Source organism: Enhydra lutris, unplaced genomic scaffold, assembly GCF_002288905.1.
Source record: "Enhydra lutris kenyoni isolate GAN:26980312 unplaced genomic scaffold, ASM228890v2 scaffoldscaffold9, whole genome shotgun sequence".
In the NCBI taxonomy this organism is placed as follows: Eukaryota; Metazoa; Chordata; class Mammalia; order Carnivora; family Mustelidae; genus Enhydra; species Enhydra lutris.
The window spans coordinates 13,033,020-13,043,354 of NW_019154093.1; the positions used below are offsets into that span (position 1 = coordinate 13,033,020).

Here is a 10,335-nt window from a genome sequence, read left to right on the forward strand (position 1 = left end):
TTTCCACAAGCCTGGACCCCGCCCCTCAGCGGAGCTCTGGGCCTTGGCCGGGGCCCCGCCCCCAGGCTCAGGCGGTGCTCCTCGGCGGTGATGTCCAATGGCTGGTGAACACGGAAGCTCCGCCCACGGGCCTTTATGCGCATGCTCTTCCGCCTCCTGACGAGAGGGTGGTAGGGAGCTTTCAGGTGTTGTCATGGAGGACGCCGAGAGGCTGGGGCAGGCGGAGGAGGTCCCCGAAAACCAAAGAGTTCAGCCGGCGACAGGTCGGGGAGGTAGGCAGGGCGGGAGTTCGGCCGGGGAAAGAAGCCCTCACGGAGCAGCTAGTCTCCCGGGTTGCGCGGGAGGCCGAGGGCGGGCGCTCACGGGCTGTGTTCCTGGGTATGTGTCGCAGGAGCACTGGTGGAGCGCGCCGCGACCCCCGGCGGCCTGGCCCTGGTGAGCCCCTACCACACCCACCGGGTCGGGGACCCCTTAGACCTCGTGGCGCTCGCAGAGCAGGTGCAGAAGGTGAGGAAGTGCGGCTGGGGAAGTATATTACCGTCTTGTTTCACGTTTGGCCCTGCGTCTTAGGACTGGGACCTCAACAGCCACCTAGTGTGGGGTAGCATTTGTTTTGTCTGCATTTTACAACACGGGAAAACCGATTGCCCTTGACTCGAGCGCTGAACTTCTGAGACCAAAGGCTCCTTCAGCTGCAACATGAGTGCCCGTATTCTTTGGTGGGAAGTTTTGCACGCATTTCCAATATTCAGTATTTCATTTGGGCCCTAGGACAGCCCTGGAAGGTAAGAAGTACATAGGTTCTTCCCATTTTACGGGTGAAGAGCAGTTTCCGTGGAAGTTTCGGGATCACTCTAACGCAGATTCTGCAGGCATGCATAGTCCACTTACTGTAAACTGCCTCCCGTAAAATCTTTATCTGTGACCTGAATGCTTTTAGAACGTAACATCTTCTGGAAGGACAAGGACTCTTAAGTTTTGTCCTGTGCTGTCATTCACTGGATACAACATTCCCAAGCCCAGTGCCTAGACATTCATTGCCAAAAGTAAAAAAAAAAAAGAGGAAATGTGAAATAACAGAAAAAGCATTGGAAGTTTGGACACATGGGTGTTAATCCCACTTTAGAGGGTTTTTTTGTTTTGTTTTGTTTTATTTGTTAAGTAGGCTCCACACCCAGTGTGGATTCCCATGCAACTTGAACTCACCGAGTTGAGATCAAGACCTGAGCTGACATCAGGAATCTTTCTCGTAACCAGCTGAGCCACCCAGCCGCTCTCCCACCTTTTGGTATTAACTTGCATGTGACTTGAAGCAAATTACTTTTCTCGGGCTTCACCTTCTTTTTAAAGATTTATCAGAGAGGGAGAGAATCTTCAAGCAAACTCCCCGCTGAGCGCATTGTGGGTCCCAGGACCCTGAGATCATGACGTGAGCCAAAATCAAGCATCTCATGCAAACCTACTGAGCCACCCAGGCACCCCTTGACTTCAGTTTCTTTATCTGTAAAATGCAGGGTTTCAACTAGGAGAGCTTCTACAGCCAAAGCTGTGAAAAAGCAAATTCCATATAATTTTTGTCAAGACTTTTAGTTGTACAACCCTCTTTAGAATGTAGATATATAGGCCTGCTGCTTTAATGCTTCTGATATCCCTTCATCCTTGTATGCACTCTTGCACTGGCCTTGGTTATATTCAGAGGTCTTTATTTTGCTTAAAAATATATAATTACTAATGTGCTCAAATTCCCTCACATATACATCTCTGTATTTCAGGGATTTTTTTTTTTGTCTTTTAAGATTGATTGATTGATTGATTTTAGAGAGGCAGAGCTCTGGAGAGAGCACACCTACACAAGTGGGAAGGGCAGAGAGAGAAGGAGAGAGACTCTCAAGCAGACTCCATCCATGCTGAGTCTGGAGCCCAGTGCAGAGCTCGATCTCATGACCCTGAGATCACAACATCAGCTGAAACCAAGTCACCCCGGCCCCCCCTGGGCGTTTTGTTTTGTTTTTAATTATGACATATTCAAATGCTTAGGAAGGTGCCTTTGATTCAAACTTCTCTTATCTCTAGAAGTTGGGGAGCAAAGTATAACTTTTATGGATTAGGAGAATTTCATGTGTCTGTTTAATTAGATCACTTATTGGGAGGGAGGCAACCAGGCCCAAAGCTTAGGCAAACATTTTCATAAGTCACCGAGTGACCATCGTGTTTATTAGAGTAGCCCGAAGCAGAGACGGAACACTGTTTTTGCCCTACAGCATATAATCTACAGATTCTACAGAGGCTGCATTATTCTGCTGCCTGTTTTTTTCCAATATTATCGATATTGAGCCTCTGAATTAAAAACACTAGAGACAAACAGGTTGAATCAAGTATATTTACTGTCTGTGTCTTGAAATGTACTTTCTAGCAGGACTGACAGCTGATAACTCCATTTTGGTCTTAATGTGTGTTCAGAAAACACACGGGCCGGTATTAAGGCATGAAATTTGGAATCAGACTGATCTGATTCAGATTCAAATCTTCAACTGCCATTTATTAGCTGTGAACTCTTGGGCAGGTTGCTTCACCTCTCTGAGTATAATTCCTAAAATGAGACTGAAATAATCTCCATCTTCATAAGATGTTAAAAAAAACTAAGATAATTTTTTTGAAGAGCCTCACAATGATTGGGACCAGAGTTTGTGTTTAGTAATTATCAGTACTTTTCTCTTCATTTCTGTTTGAATTAGGCTCTTTTGTTTACAAGGAAGAGATTTGCTGCTAACCCCCTTAAGAAAAAGACTAATAATGAGGCCACTCCACTCCTAACCCAGAACTGTCTTAGCTCTAGAAACTACCTACTTTCTCATCTTGACCATAAGATGCCTCATTCTCCTTGGAACAAAATGCAGCACTTTCACCATGGGCCTTAAGGCCTTGTGTGATCTGGTCCCTGCCCCCCCCTCCGCCTTTTTAAAAGATTTTATTTATTTGACACAGAGAGAGAGATCACAAGCAGGCAGAGAGGCAGGCAGAGAGAGAGAGGAGGAAGCAGGCTTCCCGCTGAGCAGAGAGCCCAATCCCAGGACCTTGAGATCATGACCTGAGCCAAAGGCAGAGGCTTTAACCCACTAAGCCACCCAGGTTCCCCCCTGCCCCATCCCCCTTTGACAACCCCCTCACTAACTACTCTTCAGACACATCTTCAGTTTTTGCCTGGCTGGCCTTTTCCTTTTGTTCATACCTAAGTCACATGTCACATCCTTGGTGAGGCCTTGTCTGTAGAATGGCTCTACCCCACCCCATCCAAATGAAGTATTATTAAATTGAATTTCCCTCTAGGCTACACATATATTCCAATCCCTACAGTCGTCTTCACTCCCTGTTACTAAACCAGTTACTTCACTCATTACCTTTGATCTCCTTCTACCACATAATTAGAGTTATTTCCTTCATAATAGTGCATCATTATTCTGAGTCCATATAATATTAGCTCTAATTGTCTTTCTTGTTGGTGTCTGTATTACTCACCAGAGCTGTGGTGTTCATTATGTAGCTTCTACCCACATATGGTTGTTGAGTACTTGGAATGTGTGGTTAGTGTAGTTGAGAAACTGAATTTTAAATTTTATGTAATTTTAACTAATTTGCATTTTAAAATCTGATAATTGATTCAGTTATTGGACACTCTTAAGTATATTTGGAACAAGCTGAGTATGTGAATTGACTCTTTTAACTATAATTTTATACAGATTGAGGATTTCTAATCAAAATTTGGCATCCCAGTTGATAGTATGGGGGTATAAAAAACACACTTAGTATGAATAATAAAATATCTCATTAAAATTGTTTTATACTGATTAAATGTTGGAATGATAAAGTTGTTTGATATATTGGGTTAAGTATATTATTAGAATTAATTTTACTTATTTTTACTTTTAACACAACTGCTAGAAAATTAAAAATTACATATGTTACTTGATTCATATTCTAAAGGCTAGTGTTTTAGGCTATAATCTTGTCAGAGGTGGGCCCTCTTTCTCTGACTTGCCAGTGTGCTCAGGGCCTGGCATGGTGTCTGACACACAGTGGTTGCTCAATCTGTATTTGTGGAACAGATAAGTGATTGACCCTGTTTATTAAGTTGTTTGTGTTTTCGCATGATAAGTCAGGTACTGCCTTATAACTGACTTTTACCTTGAGCGTCCTTAACTAACCAGCAAATTCTCTTGATAGTTTTTAGTTCTAGTTCAACCTCCTAATTTCTTCTTAACTTAACTTAATTGTATACCACTGGACATTAATCAGCTTTTTTTTTTTTTTTTAAAGATTTTATTTATTTATTTGACTGACAGAGATCACAGGTAGGCAGAGAGAGGGAAGCAGGCTCCCTGCTGAGCAGAGCCCAATGCGGGGCTTGATCCCAGGACCCTGAGATCATGACCTGAGTCGAAGTCAGAGGCTTTAACCCACTGAGCCACCCAGGTGCCCCTAATCAGCTTTTTTGAAAGTAAACTGGAATTCTGACAGATTTCTGATGTCTGAGTGATGACCCTTCCCAGTACATAAATTGGTCACACCTGTCTCTCTGGCTCTGAAAATTATTTAAGCAATTTCAGTTGCCTTCAGTTGCATTTCCTAGCACATGACAGGCAGTCTCCTGTGTACATTATAACTTTGTTTCAGGTGTACATACTAGTGCTGTCTTTAAAAATACATTTGAAGTAACCATTAGGAATACAAATATAAGTTAAAATATAGCTAGGTTTGATGTAAATAATTTAGCCGAGGTAATGTCAGATTAATAGGTAGTTTCTGTATATAAATTACTACATAAGAGGTGATAAGAGCCCTATCACAAGTAACTTTGGATTTTTATTGTAAGACCTGTCCCTGCTTTCAGAAACACTTAAGCATGAGAAAATAGAGGGAGGCCTGAGGAATGAGTGGGTTTAATCAGGCAAAGAGTAAGGACGAGAACATGTTACATGTATTCAGTATATGTGGTAGCACATGGGAGTAGGACATGGAGGAGGACTGAAGTGCAGTGGTGACTAGAATACAGAGTGAAGAAGGGAGAAAGCTATGGGACATAGAAGAGAAGGAGGACCTTTCTGTGGTGTGGGGCCATGTCAGGGGAGACTTCTCATAAGCAGTGCTGACGAAGGAGAGGAGTGGGCGCTCCTGGGGTTATGGGGAGGACAGGAAGAATATTAGGCATAAGCGAAGATGTTGAGGTGACTCCTCACTCTGGGCTCTAAATAAGAACATTGTAGAAGTCTTATCCTTTTTCCACCCACCCTTTGCTTTTGTCTCACCTTTAGGCTGATGAATTCATCCGAGCAAATGCCACCAACAAACTGACCGTCATAGCTGAACAAATCCAACATTTACAAGAACAAGCCAGGAAGGTAAGTAACGGCTTTTAGGCAGGCATTCATTTTCTTCATTTAATTCACAGGATTGACTGATCTCACTTATAATCATTTAACTTATTTAAGTCTTCAGTACCTTCTAGAAATAGAGAAGTGTTGAGTGAACTAGAACAGGCTCAAGAGGTTACATACAAGATAAGCTTTTTCACTGGGAGACAGTTTCAGTGAGGCGAAGCATTTTGAGGGGGAAGATAGGTTCTCAGTTATAAAAGAAATGTACTTACCACAGAAAAACAGTTAAGAAATTGAAAAGCCATTCACAGCCAGTTGTGTTCGACATTTTGAAATATAATTCTTTTAAAGGCATTTTTACAGTTTAGTAGCAGTCTTAACTTTTGTGTCTTCAGAACCATCTGAATCCTAGTAGTGACTATTGCTATGGGGGAGCAATTCCTAAGCATTGAGGAATTTCCAGATTTTGACTGGGGTAATCACCAAGTGTGAGTGCCTGTTACATCTAATACTTAACTTTTTACATCTCTGTGGTTCTTAGATACTGGAAGACGCTCACAGAGACGCTGACTTACACCACGTAGCTTGTAATATAGTAAAAAAACCTGGCAACATTTACTACCTTTATAAACGGGACAGTGGTCAGCAGTATTTTTCTATTATTTCTCCAAAGGTAAGAACATTTATTTTTTTACTGGTAGAAATGGCTGTCGTTAGCTTTTGTTTATCACAATATTAATATGTCATTATGAGAAACTTGTCACTGTTGAAACATCAACAAGTACCCAGTGACATTTTTATATTTCAAAGATTTTTTTTAGATAGTAAGACAATATTTAAGACAATTAATAAAATAAGTTGGGTTTGAATACTATTGAATTTTTTACTGAAGAATCCAGCTATTATTTTTTTCAAATGAATATGATACATCAAATTGAGGGCAGAGGATGTTTCTTTTCTTACTGTCTGTGAAAAAAAATTACCCCCCTTCTTGTTTTTTGGTTTTTTTTTTTTTTTTTTTACAGTGAATATTTTGAAACAACTAATAATAACATTCTTTTAAATTTTGATGAAATAAAGTACATTTTTACTTGACAATATATATATTCTCAACTTTGGAAAATATCAGGCAGTGTTTCTGTTTGTAAAAAAATAACAGCTTCATCTTGTTAACTGGTGATGTTTCTGTTTGGGAAAAAAAAAAAGCTTCATCTTGCTAACTGATGATTGGAATATACTGAGAATTATCCAAAAGGATCATGTGCATATGGGTCTACATATTTATAAAATAATCTCAGAACTTTTCAATTGTGATATTGAAAGTTACATAAAAATCTCATGTTTTCCTGCCATGTTTATAACTGGATGGCATATACTTTTGAAACAAAATATATCCAGGCTAACCAATAATGACCATTAATTTCCTAATAAGCAGAAATAAAATTAATTATTCAAGGGTTTTAAAAAAAAAAGTTTATTTTTGCATAAAAATCTACTCTGGTCTTTGAGAAAAATGTAGGCATAGGGTTAATAAATGTTTTCTAGAAAATTAGAGGTGTTGTGAGCCCAGACATGACTCTTAGAAAAAATATACATGAAAAATACACTTAAATTATTTTACAGTCATTATCTCTGTTAAGAGAGGTATCTGATGTGTGATGCAATGAGGATGATTCTGACTGGTCCGAAGGGAAAAACCAAAAAAGAAATTCGTGGCATAAAATGAGGAAACGAACCTAATTTCTTTACCTCCTACCCTGATGAGAATTGACTCCTTTGCCTTCTCTAGGAATGGGGGACGGGTTGTCCACATGACTTCCTTGGTGCCTACAAGCTACAGCATGACTTGTCCTGGACTCCGTATGAGGACATTGAGAAACACGATGCCAAAATCAACACAGTGAACAAGTTGCTAAGCCAGTCAGCAGCTCTGCCTCCAAGCACTGAACCCACCTTCCAGGGACTGACTGAGAGTGGACACTCATAAACAGCTCTCACGGCAAGGTGCTGTCACCTCCTTGTTGCCGTCACTCTCCGCCTTGATGGGAGGTAGCATGCGAATTAAGGTGTTGTGGGTGAATCATGAACTTGTTGAGTAGAGACCCTGTGTGGGGCACCTGGGGGGCTCAGTTGGTTAAGCATTTAAGTGTCTGCCTTTGGCTCAGGTCATGATCCTGGGGTCCTGGGATCGAGCAAGGAGTCTGCTTCTCCCTCTGCCTCTCCCCCATTTCACGTGTGCACTCAGTCAGTCTTGCTCACGCGCTCTCTCTCTCACCTCTCCTCTCTCAAATAAAATTAAAAAAAGAAAAGAAAAGAGACCCTGTGTGAATATAAATGCTATCATTATTACTTTTAGTTAGGATGGTAATGAATCCTATCAGTCTCTCTGGATCCTCTCTAGGTTACAGGTACCCAGCAAGTCACTTTCAGAGTATTGGCCAATGTACTTTCCTTTTCCTTTATCTCCAGCTGTTCTCCCACAACTCAGGGTATTAGAAAAAGAAGAGTTTCTTTTTCTCACATAAAGTTTGGTGAGACATTTTCCAGAGAAGACTGTTTGTTTGTTTTTTTTGTCTTTTTGTACCTGAAAGTGTTTGAGTTTGGGTTGAGGTTGAACACAGGGGGAAAAAAAGAGGCAAACCATGAGAGAGACTCTTAACTGTAAAGAACAAACTGAGCTAAATAAAATCTTAAAAAAAAAAAGGTATGGGCGAACCTGGGTGTTCAGTTGGTTAAGCAGCTGCCTTCGGCTTGGGTCATGAGCCCAGGGTCCTGGGATCAAACCCTGCATCGGGCTCTCTGCTCAGCAGGGGGCCTCCTTCACCCTCCCCTCTGCCCTCTGCTCTGCCTACAGAGAGATAGAGATATCTCTCTGTCAAAGAAATAAATAAAATCTTAAAAAAAAAAAAAGAAACTAAGGATTGTTGGAGGGAAGTGGGAGGGACGGGCTAGATGGGTGTTGGGGATTGAGCAGTGCATCTGTTGTGATGAGTACTGGGTGTTGTACGTAAGTGATAAATCACTAAATTCTACTATTGAAACCAACATTGCATATATGTTAACTAGAATTTAATAAGAAACTTGAAAATTAAAAAAAAAGTTTGGGTCAAGGCTAGTTAGCCGTTAGTGCAGCTCTGGCACAGGATGGGGCTAGAACCTGACAGGGTCACCCAGGTAATACTCCATCACTCATTTCACAGGGGAATGCTTTGACAAGTCAGCTGTAAAAGCCTCTGTTGGGTATGGCCTTGGGGACACATGTGCGCACACACACACACACACATATTAGTGGCACAGTAGTTGATTCTGACTGCAGAAGGTTCCCGAGGTTTTCACAAGCTCCTGACCTGCATGCTAATGACACATTTTGAGCTGGTGCTTATTAGTCGTCTGTTGCTGCACACATGACCAAAAACATGGTGTTTCAAACCAGCACACGTTTATGATCTCCTAGTTTCTTTGGGTCAGGAGTTGAGGCACACTTCCCTGGGCCCTCTGCTTCAGGGTTTTCACAGACCGCAATCCCATGGTTGGCCAGGGCTGGGTTCTCATCTGAAGGCTGGAGAAGGGTCTGTCTCCCAGCTCACTTAGGCTGTTGGCAGAATTTCAGTTCCTCAAGGGTGTTGGACTGAGTTTGTTGACTCTTATTAACCCCAAACTGACTTCAGTTCCTTGGCACATGGGTCTCCCTGACATGGCAACTTGATGAAAACCAGCAAGGACGAGTCTGCCAGCAGGACGGAAGTGCCAGTATTGTGTAGTCTTCCTCACGGGAGTGACAGCTCATCCTTTGGCTGTGTTCTGTCTGTTAGAAGCAAGTCAGAGGCAGGCCCACGCTCGAAGGAGGGAATTACACAAGGGCAGGAATGCCAGAAGGCAGAAATCATTGGAATCCCTGCCACAGTGCTCAGTTGAGAGGGAGAAAAGAAGGTCCTGGGAAAAAGAGGCAGTATTAGCAAGTGGCTAAGCATGGTAGTGTTCAAGTCACAGATCTGGACCTGGACTCCGCTCTGACAAAATCACCTCCCTAGCTGGCATCCCCGCTTCCTCATGGATCCCTTCTCCAATCCATTCTGCACAACAGTCATCAGCTTGAGCTTTTTAAAATACAAATCCTCCTCACTCGACATTTCATAACCACTGGAGCCAAAAAAAAAAAAAAAAAAAAGTCCTGCCGTTCAGTAAGGTGCGCTTTCCGCACTGACCACCAGGTAGTGCCATTGCTCTTTGCTCTTCCGCCAATTACCAAGCTTCGGGAAAGTCCGTGGCAAGGGAGCATCTCAGAGTGAGGAACTAGCACCCACTGGCTATAGACAGTAACCATTTTCCATTCACCCAACCATCTACCCATTCAACCATTTTATTTTTATTTTTTAAGATTTTATGTATTTATTTGACAGCACAAGCAGAGGGAGAAGGAGAAGCCGACTCCCCACTGAACAGAGAGCCCAATATGGGGCTCAGTCCCAGGACCTGGGACCATGACCTGAGCCAAAGCAGACTCCCAACCAACTGAGCCACCCAGGCACCAAAACCCGCTCCCACCCCGTCCCATTCAACCATTTTATAAGTATTAAGTGCCTTCTAGGATCCAGGTTTTGGAGAATAACACAGCTGAGTAAAACAGGCACCTGTATCCAAGGAGCTCTCAGCCTAGTGGGGGAGAAACCGAGTCAACAATTACAATGTGGAATTAAAAGGGCTAGGACAGTGGTTTGCATGCACGTCAGGGTACCTAACCCAACTTGGAGAATCTGGGAAGACTTCTTGGAAGAGCAGACGCCCACATAGGTGTTGAAGAACAAACAAGCCTGAGTGGCTCAGTGGGTTAAAGCCTCTGCCTTCGGCTCAGGTCATTGTCCCAGGGTGCTGGGATCGAGCTGCACAGCACATCGGGCTCTCTGCTCAGCAGGGAGCCTGCTTCCTCCTCTCTCTCTGCCTGCCTCTCTGCCTACTTGTGATC

The 10,335-nt window shown here is 42.7% G+C and overlaps 1 protein-coding gene across 3 annotated transcripts; it reads left to right on the top strand.

Moving 5' to 3' along the window:
- Positions 1 to 165: 165 nt before the first annotated feature.
- Positions 166 to 7,912, top strand: LOC111143326 (chromosome unknown C1orf50 homolog). 3 transcript variants are annotated; one of them, XM_022496991.1, is made up of 5 exons: positions 166 to 287; positions 395 to 507; positions 5,310 to 5,396; positions 5,914 to 6,045; positions 7,162 to 7,912. In XM_022496991.1, exons 1-5 carry the CDS (start codon positions 194 to 196, stop codon positions 7,357 to 7,359), a joined length of 624 nt encoding a protein of 207 aa, XP_022352699.1. In that variant the 5' UTR covers positions 166 to 193; the 3' UTR covers positions 7,360 to 7,912. The 3 variants fall into 3 exon arrangements, with proteins under 3 accessions (XP_022352699.1, XP_022352698.1, XP_022352700.1); XM_022496990.1 differs by having other exon boundaries at positions 166 to 272; positions 392 to 507; XM_022496992.1 differs by having other exon boundaries at positions 166 to 263; positions 392 to 507.
- The last annotated feature ends 2,423 nt before the right edge of the window (positions 7,913 to 10,335 follow it).

What these genes read in the sequence shown, in the direction of transcription:
- LOC111143326 (XM_022496991.1), top strand. Translation starts at nt 194, where the DNA reads ATGGAGGACGCCGAGAGGCTGGGGCAGGCGGAGGAGGTCCCCGAAAAC. An exon ending in GGGAGGTAGGCAGGGCGGGA is followed by an intron (nt 288 to 394) that starts GTTCGGCCGGGG and finishes GTGTCGCAGGAG; the next exon opens with CACTGGTGGAGCGCGCCGCG. An exon ending in TCGCAGAGCAGGTGCAGAAG is followed by an intron (nt 508 to 5,309) that starts GTGAGGAAGTGC and finishes TCTCACCTTTAG; the next exon opens with GCTGATGAATTCATCCGAGC.